At 32.2% G+C, this 12,904-nt stretch overlaps 1 protein-coding gene across 2 annotated transcripts in view; it reads left to right on the top strand.

Moving 5' to 3' along the window:
* LOC143247483 (dihydrolipoyllysine-residue succinyltransferase component of 2-oxoglutarate dehydrogenase complex, mitochondrial-like) overlaps positions 1-12,904 on the top strand; it is a 129,192-nt gene that overhangs the window by 47,261 nt on the left and 69,027 nt on the right. For both annotated transcript variants that reach the window (XM_076495701.1, XM_076495700.1), the window contains exon 3: positions 3,623-3,668. In XM_076495701.1, coding sequence (XP_076351816.1) covers positions 3,623-3,668 — 46 coding nt within the window. The remainder of the gene's footprint in view (positions 1-3,622; positions 3,669-12,904) is intronic.

Consider the following 12,904-nt stretch of genomic DNA (forward strand, 5'->3'; position numbering starts at 1 on the left):
AGTTTAGCTAAAGTAAAAAATAAATAATGATAACAAACACTTTTACAAGGTATGCTAGTGAGTAATCTATGCATTATGTAATTTGATACCATAATGTGAGCTACATGTTTGCCATGTGATTTGCAAATAAGACATGGTTCAAAAAGGCAATAAAACAATATTCTATAGGTATAAATTGGTGTATACACTTACCAGCTTGAAGCTACTTTTGGTTTATTTTACAGTTTGCAGCAAATCCAAAAAGAAGATAGGAGAAATTTATAATTATTTCCTTATTTATTTTTTTATGGTGGTTAGGATGTCAGTCAAATCAACTAATCTCATAGAGAATTAGGGTAAAGAAAATAACATAAAATGTGAAGTTTTTCATTGAATATTAAAATGTTCTTTTCCACTTGCAGAAGGTAAACCTATAGTATACATTGTAAATGATTTTTATTGATGCTAAAATGCTTTTTTCCTTTTTGTTTTGAGTTTATTAAACTCTGTCTATAGGATCCCATAAATTCTTGCTGTGTCTCTTGAAAACAAAAGTCAAGAGTCCAGGACCCTTCATTGTGAGATATTAGTGTGAACTGTATATATTTAAACAAAAACTTTTATTAGTTTAGCAGGACACTGAAGTCTGTTGTGTGGCATACGTTAAATATGAAATTTTGGAAAGAAGCTAAATCAGTATTATCAATGTGATAACAGTATCTTAACAAAGGATAACATAATAATTCTGGGAGACTGCTTGTGTCAGTGCTGTTCCTGTCAAATTTTCATAAAATTATCATTTATTTTTTTTTACAGAAAGTAAAGAATGTTTTGCAGAATGTAGTAAAAAGGTATTATTTCAGCAATGGTCAGTAAATAAGACATATTCAGTCTGTGGTTTAGTTAATAATTACAATAAATGACACAATAAATTCTAGGGTCACTGGTTATTACAAGTGAGTTAAAATCCAGAAATCATCTTGTGTGGAATAACTCCAAAGAATGTTGGGATTTTGAAATGAAATGCAAATTATATAGCACATTCATTTCACTTGGTATTAAAGGGAAGGCAGTTTCTACTACCCTAGTGCACAAACAACTGAAAAAATAAATGTGCTCAAAGAATGTGCAATATGAAATGTTAAACTAATATTAAAGGTGAAGTCTGTTCTAAATTCCAGGATGTTTTCTAAACAATAAAATGTCTAGTAGTGTTATAAAAATTAAATTATATGAGATTAATGATAATCATGCTAAAAAGCTACACTGTAACTGTATTCATTTGTTACTGATATGGAGGTTTTCATCTGATGAAAAAAGTACAACAGTGTGTTATTAAGTGGAACTTGTGTTTCAAAGAAGATATAATGGTAAATATCTGTGTCTGTTTAAATATTAAAGGCTAAAGTTGCAGGTAAAATTTGAAGTTCAAATGTTTTTCAGGATATGAAAATCACAAACATTCTTCAATGCACAGTGCTACTCTGCATTCTTTACACCAGGTAGTCACCATCTTTTGCTTCTTTTCTTTTCTTGTTGTATGCATATATATGTGACATTGTCTTTGCCCAATTTTTTCTAATTCCTGAGGATGGAATGCTTTCTAAAAATTGCGAATAATATTCTTTTTTTCCAACAAGAGTATCGAGAACAGTAAGGCTGTCTTCCTGGGAAAGGTTTTGTCACCCTTTTGTACCTTTTCAGTAACTGATAAATTACATTGTAACTAAACTGTCTCAGTGATGGTTCCTTGACAGTGTTTATTAGATACATGTTATAATAATTCACAATTGAGATATCAATTAGGTGAAGAAAGAGATTTTTGTACCACTTAACATATTTATGAAGACAGTCGGTTTGCCCAGTTTGCATGTTACGTTTTTCAGCGAGCATCATGTTTATAGTATTATCTAAAACCATATCAGGTTTGGTTATGGGTTGTTTAGTTGTGTCATCATCCTTTCCACTGTATTTCATTTCACCTTTATGTACTGTACTAAGTAAAGTAACAGGATGTCTTTCCATTGAAGTTCTAAAACATTGCCTTGCTGCTTGGTCTTAACATCTCTCTTCGTCAGAGGTGCAAATTTAGGCATGTTCTTCTGATTAGTTCTAACTGTTTTACAAAAAAGTCTTATTTTCAAAGAAAAGGTTGCATAATTTCAGACTTGTATAATAATTATCAATATATAATATATGACCAAGGTAGTCTTTCATCAGTTGCTTGAAAACTGATCCTGAAAATCCTAATTGGGGATCTTTGGGGACATCTAAATCACTTGCAGAATAGACAATCATATCTATTACAATTCCTATCTCACAGTCACATAATACAAAGATCTTTATTCCAAATCTATTGTGTTTGTTTGGAATGTATTGCTTGAAAACAATGCGACCTTTGTAAAGTATCAAAGATTCATCAGTAACTACTTTTTGAAATGGAGAAAAAGATTCCTCAGCTTTATTTTTTACCATTGTAAACCATTTTCCAGCTTTCCATAATCAATTGTTTGCATGCAGTACTTTGTTACTTATAAAGTGCAAATATCTAAGAGTATCCCTGAATTGATCTGCAGTAATGTATTTTGGAAAAACTGAAGTTCCTGTAAGAGTATCATTCTTCCAGTTATCAGCTAACACATGCTTTTATATGTGTGACATAAGCATCACCAAAGCAAAAATAAAATGTGTTAATTTCCTCAATAGTTGTATCTTTCACTTTCTTTAGAATTCAAGGATTTAAAAACTTGTAATATCTGTTTGTTTACACACAGTATGACTCATCATACTTTGATGAAATATAGCAATAAAAAGTTCATATTCTTTAGATTGATCCATGAGCCTAAATTTATCTGAGTCCTGCTTTTCTACTATCAAAAGGATGAATAAATGGATCAAAATTGTAACACCTTACCCATTGAGAACCAGTGGATTCTGATTCACTATCTAAATTGCATTAGGAGCTTGAAACAATTGAATTTGATGATGATGAAAAAATCTGAAAAATTTTCTTCTTCATTGGAATAGTTATCACAACTTCAGTTGTATTTTTTGATGAAAAATGTTTTCACTTCATTCCTTTAACTGGTGTACCCTTCCTTTTCTGCTCCATGACTTACACTGAGAAAATAACTAATGTTTTAAGTAGATTTCATGCCATGTGTTCAGTACAGCTATCTACAGTTGATGATGTCTGCCATTTAAGAATTAAACAAGATAGTGGATTGCAAAACATAATTATAACATGCTCCTCTAAGAACATTCTTCTGATACAATAGAGGAATGGTGGATGATGCAATGAAAACATTGGAAAAAAATTAGTTATGTTGATTAAATATTGCACACAACTGTTGATCATGTATGCATTATTAGACAAATACTGAAATGTTAGCTCACTTTTATTACTTACTATAATTTTAATGTGAGCTGTTAGGTGCACAGCAGAAAGAAAAAAGAATAGAAGCATTGAATACTTTAGCAGTTTAATCATAAAAGTAAAATAAGTTAAGAAAATAAACCCTAATCATATCGAGAAATAATTTTATTGTTAAAAGTACACTTACTTTATAAGTAGATTGTTAGTTATTAAAATAAACACTTTCATGAAGTAAAAGTAATTGGTTATATGATTTTTGTCTTATAGGAAGAACAGTTTTGGATTGCACTTATCCATCCTTTCAATATTTTTGGTAAGTATCACATGACATAAAACATACAATGTTAGAATTGAGAACCATAATTTAAAACAATTACATACATTTATAAAATTATGTATCTCAGATTAGTTTGACAAAGCATAAGTGCTTTAATCTGAAATGTTTAAAATGTGTCTACCATTAGTGGCAGTGTCCATAAGTTACGTGTTATGGACAACTTAAATCAACTAACACAGTGCCTTTTTGATCTATATTTCCATAATTGTTTTCTTATTTAATTTACATTTTATTGTAGATAATGGTATAATGAAAAGTTGCTCTTAAAAATTGATTCGTTTTAACAGTAAAATACCTTAATAATGAACACAAAAAGGGAAGAAACTGGAAATAAGAGTGTCTCTTGGAGAAGTAATTAAAAAACATAAAACTAAATGTTTCATTCTTTGATAGATTGTTTAGGCAGAGTATTCATGATGAAACTTTTTAGAATGGAGACACAAGTGTAGAGGATGACATTTTGAAAGTTTTCCACCTTTTGTCTTCAATATGAAAGACTTAAAGATGAAAGGCAGACGACTTTCAAAACATCGTTATCTACTCTTGTGTCTCCACAACAGGCAGTTGCCATTCATTCTACAAAGTTTCATAAATGTTTCATTAGTGAATGATAATAACAAGAAAACAATAATAATTATGAAATTTTGTGATGTACCTTTTATAGAGATATAAAAAAATATAAAAACAGAAAGAACAATAAAATAATTGAATCAGATAAGAGATGAAGAAACTGTTATAACAATTATTTTGCTATTTGTTAAAAGTAAATTAAGCTGATAGCTATAGTTTGAAATCAGGCATCGAAAATACTGCGAAGTTTACTCTCATTCTGTCAACAAATATGTGACTTAATATTTGTGAATATTTTTTACAAATTGCAGACTAATCACTCATTAGTCTAACTTAAGGTGTTGTTGCCTTAAATTTATTTTTTATATTTTTCTAACAAATTGCCTAATTTTTTACGTACTGTCTACTTCTGTTACTTGCTACAGAGGTGCTCTCTCTGCTTCCTTCAGATACCACAGAAGACTTCTTTCTCTCTCATCCTCTGCTGAAGAGGGATTTGTACTTCAGTTTTAAACGATCTTTAGAACTCTCTTACCAAAGACTTGGACTATGAGAGATGACAACCAAAATGGACTTCTTTTATTTTAGTACCTACCCTAATTGACTCAGACTTTCATGCAGTAAAAAATTTTATTTGTCCTGTCAAAGCTGAAGGTTGCTACTTCAAATGAACAGAATCTTTCAGAAGAGATTGATAGTGCTTGTTTATACCTTGTAACAAACTCCATTTCATGTTAATGAATGGATATTTTGTAGTGATTTATTTAATCTATCAAGATGTATCCAAATGCCTTAAGAGAGAATTTTAGGTTAAATTATATCAATCTTGATATTTATTAATGTCTCTCCTATACCAAGTTTTGCACCCTTTGGCAGACATTTTTCCTTCATCACACTGCCATCTCTACAGTTTGAGGATTCTATTTGCTACCTATGGTTATTCTCCACATCAGCAAATGGCTTGTTGTATATTCAGTGCTTATTTAATACTTGGAACTACATTTGTATTTCGAATAATAACTCAAACATTTTGTATTCTGTTACCAATTTCAGGAATCTTTGGGATTGTGAAATATTTAAAAATAGATAGTAAGTACAGAAGAATCTGTATTTATATCTATTTGTCATAGAAACAGTGCTGGGTGTTGTCATTTAGAAGTGGACAGAGGGTGTCATCTGATGGCTGATGATGCTTAAGCAGGTACCTTTCCCTCCTCCCATACACTTCCTTGAGTAGCATTGGGATTATATGAAATAGGATGCCCTTTCTCCATACATATCTCAACTCAACCTCGGATGGAGGTCATCTCTGTTTTTATACTTTTGTTTTTATGTTTTATTTATTGATATTCTCATAACACTGTGCTCAAGTTTTTTACCTCCATCCTTTGAACATCTTGGATTTTTATTTAGTTCTCTCTAAGCAATTACTAATTTAGCTGGTTTGTTAACCACTGATCTTCTTAGATATCAATCAATAAAAAAGTAGTTACAGCCTCTGTAATATGCTCACTCATAATATTTAATTGACTGCCACTAATGCCACAAGAACCTTTCACTCCAGGAACTTGACATGGCATTTCTCCTACCTTTTCATGTCTTCACCTGTGTTTCAACTGTTGCCTTATTTGACACCTTTTATTTTTTGGTATAAACTTATATGATTAGGACATTAATATTGGGGGATGTCTTGTTGAGAAGAATGCCTTATTTCTGAGCATACAGTCTTTGTTCAAGAATGTTCTGCCCCACTTATTCTTTCTTGAATAGAATTCTTCAGATATTTCTGATTGTGGATTCTACTTGATTACATCATTATTGTGACATAGATTATCATTTTCTTGCTTTAATACTTATAGATTTATGACTATTTCTCAATCATTTTCACTCTTAATGTTCCTACTTCTTCTTCCATTGTGTATATTATGGTTTGTAATATTTCAGAGGTAAGACTATCTAATTTGGATTTTACATTTTTAGAGTTCATATGAGTTCAAATGGGTACTTACCATTGAAATACTTTCTCACTATCTCCCCATAACTAGTTTCCATCATGATTGCAACTTCAAAAATAGTTGAATTATGGTAGATAAGAAAAAGTTTATGTAAGATTCAAACACTTGCACATTAAGTCTTGTGGGATAGTGTGGAGTGTGTGATACATGCTCTACAATGTTGTACAAAGCACATCAAGAATTTTGAGTCATACATTTGTTGCCAGCATTAGAACAAAATCAACTAGCAAAGGTCTATTGTATTTTAGAGGCTTGCTCGTGTTGGTGATTGACACAAAATTTTTGAGGAGCATGTGTTTACTAGCTTTCATTCCAAACAGTAGGTCACTATTTAAACATAAGTTACAGTTTAACACCAACTTATATTGTTTTGATGTCATTCTGCCCAGATAGTTTGAAGAAGCAAATACTATTACTGTTTCAGTTTTGTATGTTACACTCATACCTTATATTGTAACAGAATGTTAACAGTTTAAAAATGTTCAACATTCATTGAAATATCATGTAAATCTCTTTTTTCTTCTTCAAAAGTGATAGTAAAATAATTTGAATAATATTTAGCATCACATGAATACTGGCCAATCATTATATAATCATTTAATATTTTGAATGACTGATTTACACTTGTTCAATTTTTTTTTAATGTGGGTTTAATTATGTGCCTTTTTAGAAATTTTGGGAACAAACTTTTATCATCATTACAATAATTAAAAGATCAGACATAACTAAAACCCCAAGAGCTGTGTTACTTATTATTTGAAAATGCTTTTATTCTCATTAATTTATAGTGTCCTCCCAGTTACACAGTGGTAAGTCTGCAGAGTTATAACCGTTGAAACAGGGGTTTAATACTGTGGTGAGCACAGGACAAGTTGCCAGATGTGTAGCTTTGTGCTCAGCCACAAACAAAACAAGTTCGTATTGTTTTAATTGATCTTATTTAAGATCTTAAAATAATGTAAATACATAACTACAGCACACTTACCACTAGTGTGCTGTAGCATGCTTGATCTATCTGATATCCTTAAATTAAATTTTACTTGTTTTTTATATACCTACAGTCACCTTCAGTATAGTGTTTGCAAAAGGCCCAAGTAAACTGATGTGCTACAGTGTTTTTTTCAGATGAAAGAAAATTAGTCATCTAAAATGATGTCATATATGCTGCATAGTTTCTCAGGTTCTCAAATTGTGTAATTTTAAACTTAAACTACAATTGTGCATTTATTAGATGGGAACTTGCTTGTCATACATACATGAATACAATACAAAGAAAACGTAAACAGCGAGGATGGGAACAAATATTTTCACACACATGAATAAACAAATGAAACTATAATAGAACTACATCGTGAGTATTATGTATTTTAACAAGAAACATGAAGTTGCAGAACTTGCACAGCAGTGGTGATAAACCATCTGTTAATTTAACTTTCTTTTTTCTTTTGAAAAGTCTTGTGTGAAATGAAATTAAAACAAGATAAAGCAGAAGCAAGCATGTTTGCTAACATCCAGAACTGATTCATTGTCAGCAGACTTTCGAGCAAAGGTAAGAGCAAGGAAAAAGAATTGAAATATATAAAAATTAATGAAACAAATCACTAACTAGAAACAGGCCATTGGGAATAAGTAAAACTTTTTCCTAAAACTAGTATTTGAGCCCCCATAATAGACACATGTTTGTAAAAGCAGCATAGAGAAATGTTAAATGTCTATTAGAAAAGTTAAAATTTGAATTTACTTCCAAATTCTGAAAATTGAGCAATATGTCCTTTCAGATCAATATGGTACCAGTCATATATCTGTGTTTATGTGTAGTAAAGGCAGGTTAGTATAAAGACTAAGCAGTAGACTAAATATATAAAACGATCTATGTTTATAGGAAAACACAAGGCATTTCTTTTGATGTATAAAAACAACTTCTCATCCAAACAATTATAAAGAATTCTATCATTTGTCAGCATGATATTCAGTAAAGTCTGAAGTAATTTTTGTCTTCTGAGTTAATCAGTAAGCATGAGGAGTAACCAGTACTTTCAGTTTTCTGATATTTGTTGTTATATTAATTTAACAGAAAATTTTATGCAGTTCCTTTCTATTTGAATTTTGAGTTCTTTGTCAGTAGGCCTAGTATGGCTTGATGGTTAGCATGCTTGACTTGCAGTTAGAGGCTTGTGGATATAAATTCGCATCACACTGAATATGCTGACCCTTTTAGCCATGGTACTGTTATAATGGATTGGTCAGTCTCACTATTCATTGGTAAAAGAGTAGCCCAAGAGTTGTTGGTGAAAGGTGTTAACTAACTGCTTTTCCTCTAACCTTTTGTTGCTAAATTAGGGATGGCTAGGGCAGATAGCCTTTGTGTGTCTTAGCACAAAATTCAAAACAAACTTATTGAATATTTAGCCAGTCAACAGTGAAAAAATATTATTAGTAATAAATAATAATATTGTTTAGCACTCAGTTAATGCAGGAAACTTTGTTATTGAGAAATTTTGCCTTCTGTAAGACTAAAAAGCATACATTTAATTATATTTACAGGTTTTTAGGTTTAATTTTAAATATAGAGCTGTTTAGTTTATTCAGACAAAACAAAAATCTTCAAATTGCAGAATCACCACTCTCATACTTTAGTGCCAATATTGAGTCACTGACTTCATTCACTTTATCCTCATTAATTTTTTCTTCAGTACATTATCCCTTGTAAACATTAACTTTCTTCTTCAATGCTGCCTTCTATATGCAAAAAAAATTTATGCATGCCACAAGCCTTTTATCTCCTCTTAGTTGTAATTGACTGATTCCAGCAAGTCATCATGTGACAACTCTTCACCAATAAGAGTATGATATATTTCCTTGAAGCATGTGATTTCTTATATTTAGTTCTACTGAACTGTCATTTCTCGTTTGACAATACTCTTTTTCTGATGTTTAGTTTGTGCTCTTTTCAAGAGTTTATTTTAATACTTTTCTATATATTTACTATTAATTTTGCTCCACAAGTTTACTCATGATTATACAATAGTGATACTTGTAACTTGCCAAGTTATTCAGAATTATTATTATATAGTATTTCAAACTGGTTATGGAACTTGTTACTTTGTTACAAAAACTTTTTTAGTATTTTTGTCAAAACTGTCTTCTGCAGGATGGCCTCTCAGTTTTAGCAGGTGTACATCCTGGAAGGTACTCTTCCATATGAAGTTTCTTTATCTTTTCTCACTTCTTGCTTTGTTTTTGGTCTTTGGTTCATTATCCTCTTGCCCTGACTATCATCAAGCTCAGACACATTTACATGAATTTTGTTCTAATTTTATTAGTATTCTTTTCTAAAGTTTTGGGCATCCATGTCATTCTGGTTCATGTTTTTCACATTGATTTTTCCTGAACAGCACTGCTTTTGGCTTTCTTGGCTGTTTCAGCTTGATTTGTTTGTTTTGTTCTGAATTGATTTTATTAATTTACATTTTAGTGGCTCATGTGGTGTATTTCTTTCAACTTTTGTGTTTCTTACTATCTTCTCATTGTGATTCAGGTGGTCTTGTTGGTCCATTACATGCTTTGTTTTATTAAATCCATCTACCCTGTTTTCTCTGCTTCTTTGTCCATGATATTTTCCTTCTTTCCTTACCCATTGAGTTTAGATTGTAATTCAGTTGGCCTTTTCTTCTCTTTCTTTCTAGGTGTCTTTACTGCTATCATACACCTTCTTTTTTCCCTGTATGTCTACTCTGATGTCAAATGGATGTTCTGTTGAGCACTAGGACTGCATCTCACAGGTTCTTCTCCCATTCTCTGCTTTAGGTAGTGGTTTATTCCTTGTCAGGGTACAATCATCCACCTGTTGCCATCATTCACTCTTTCATGAAACTATGACTGGGTAAGTTGTCTTTTCATACATGTACCTCTTCTTTTTCAGGGTCATGCCCCTCTTTTTCTTATTGGATCCTTCTCTCTGCCTGACTAGGTATTCTTTAAATGCTCAAATCTGCACTGTAAAGCCATGTCGATTTGTATACTATAATTCCATGGTGACACAAAGCATATTGCAGAGATGGGATATTCTACAAGATTGCTTGTAGGTTTATTCTCATGATAGAATTGTTTCATAAATTTGCTTGTCCCAAATCATACTCACCCATGGACTACATGGGTAAAGGAAAAGAGGATAGCTGCCCATCCCTGCTATGCCTTTTATTAAAGACATTGCTGCAGTATGCTTCTAAAAGCATTATTTGTGGTTATCCATTGCATTGTTTAGGGAGTTGTCATTCCTCCAGACTCTCCACTGCATTCCCATCCCCTTTTGATCCTATTGGCGTTTGAGGGATCTTTCAACTTTCCAGTTCTAAAGCTACTGGTGTGGTGGACCATGGAGGCATCCTCATGAATGGGTTAATGAAATACAAAGGAACTACAGAAATTATTATAGAACCATTCAGTTGAGAATAGGGCGGTATTGTTCTACTGGTGTATATGACATGATATTCTCCAACACGACACACAAAAACAAATTGAAGTGAGCCATCAAAATTGCAGTTCTCCCCTTTGATTGTGATCCCTCATCCTACCCCCCTGTGGATGTCAGTTTCTCATGGCTGGGTTTTGGATTTATAGTAGAACCTGTCAACAGAAGTTCTCACATACACTACAGATGTCTATATTCCTCCCACATTTCTACTTCATCAGAGTTGTGAGAAAATGGTTTATGTTATAAAGATATTTTTTTCAATACTGGATGTTAGGTTCCTGGATTGATATATCAATTTATCATATTTACACATACCTCATTCATGATTTTTTTTGGGGGAGATCCTCTTTCTTACCCCCCAAAACAGATGTTTGTACTCAGAACCTGGGTTTTAGATAGTAGTTGACTCACCAATGGTATAATTCTTATTGTATGTGCTTGTGGATGTCATTTCCCAGCAGCATGGGTTTTGGGTGTAATTAACTTGCCATGTATGGTCTGTTGTGCCCTAACCACTTTACACCTAACAGCATATCCTTTTCATTTTGCCCACTTTTATATTTTTTGGTATTGAGTTTCATAAATATTGCGAGGTTTGTGTTGCCATCTAGTCATAGTTCTCTCCCACTTGGTTGTGCTCCTCTGCCTATATATATGACATCTTTCTGTGATGGGCAAAGAGTATATCTAGTTTAGAAGTAGTTCAATCTCCCACATCAGTTCTTAGAATCTGTATCTCAATAAGGGAGTGCTCTTCAGATGCTTTTGATGGATGCTTCTTTCTTTCTTTTGCACTGGTCCCTTCACCTGTTCAGTGTGAGAATGTGTTTGTGAGAGAATAGGTAATGTACTGTATCAGAAGCTATAACTTTTCTATATTGAAAATGTATTTCTCAAAGATACTTACATCAACTTGCAGTTCCTATCCTTCTTTTCACACTGTAAAATGGTGCTTCTATTTTCTGCCAGAACTCAAGGTGATAATTTGGTGGAATTAAATAGAGAGAGTTGCATGCATTAAGAGAATATGTCACACTCTTATTGGTGGAGGGCTGTTGCATTATGATTTGCATAAGAGATTCATTGGAATCAGTCAAATCCAATTGAGGTAAGATAAAAGGCTTGTGACATGGGTAAAAAAAAAATTCTATATAGAGAGCAGCATTGAATGAGTATTTGTAGGAGAGAAGGTAAGTACCTATTAGAAATATATTTTTAGTTTTTGAAAATAATAGCTTCATCCTTTTTGATGGCTTCTGTTTCACAAGCATTTACAGTTCAGCTGACTGATTTTAATTTTCTTTCTCAATTCACACTTGCCATTGTTCAGTTCCTCACCTTGGAGAAAGTAATGAGGGTTATAGCACAATAACAAGATTAATATTCAGTTCCCTTTTTAAGCCAGGTTGTTTGGGCATTTAGCTCGCAATCTTAGAGTTGAGGGTTGAAATGTCATCCCACCAAGCATGCTTGCTGTTTCAGGTATGGGGGCATCATAATTGACAGTCAGTTCCTCTGTTTATTGGTGAAATGGTCGTCTAAGAGTTGGTAGTGAGTGGTAATGCCAAGCAGTCTTACCTCTAATCCTTCACTGTTAAATTAGGTATGGCTAGTGCACATAGTTCTGATGTAGATTTGTGCAAAAGTCCAAACAAAACAAATCATTTCTAAGGTAGTTTTGTTCTTATGTTATCAAATACCTTCTAGTTGCATTTATAAGGAGTTGCAGAAAGTGTTAAGCATGATACTTGCATACTTGCAACAATTTTAGAAAACAGTTGATCCATACAAACCTTTTCCTCAGTAATAAAAAGTGCACTGATACTCTGAATTTGGAACTTTTCCATAATATTTGTTCAACTCAGTATTCAGATAAATACCATGAAATAAACACTAAGTTTCATGTTGAGGTACATTCAGTTGCCTTCATAACCATATATGTGGTGTCATTCTGTTCAACTTTCTTTGTGTATGAAATTATGTACTTTGGATCCAGTTTGTGTACTGGTAGTTGGACAGGTCAAAATAAGATCTCATGGTCAAGAAATATCATCAAACATTGATATTCAGCTGCTGACAAAAGTAATGTCCACAAAATATCTTTATAGCACTGCTTTGTCTTCTTGAAGATAAAAACAATGTCAAACTTTTTT

The sequence above is a fragment of the Tachypleus tridentatus genome, chromosome 3, assembly GCF_004210375.1.
Source record: "Tachypleus tridentatus isolate NWPU-2018 chromosome 3, ASM421037v1, whole genome shotgun sequence".
Lineage (NCBI taxonomy): Eukaryota > Metazoa > Arthropoda > Merostomata > Xiphosura > Limulidae > Tachypleus > Tachypleus tridentatus.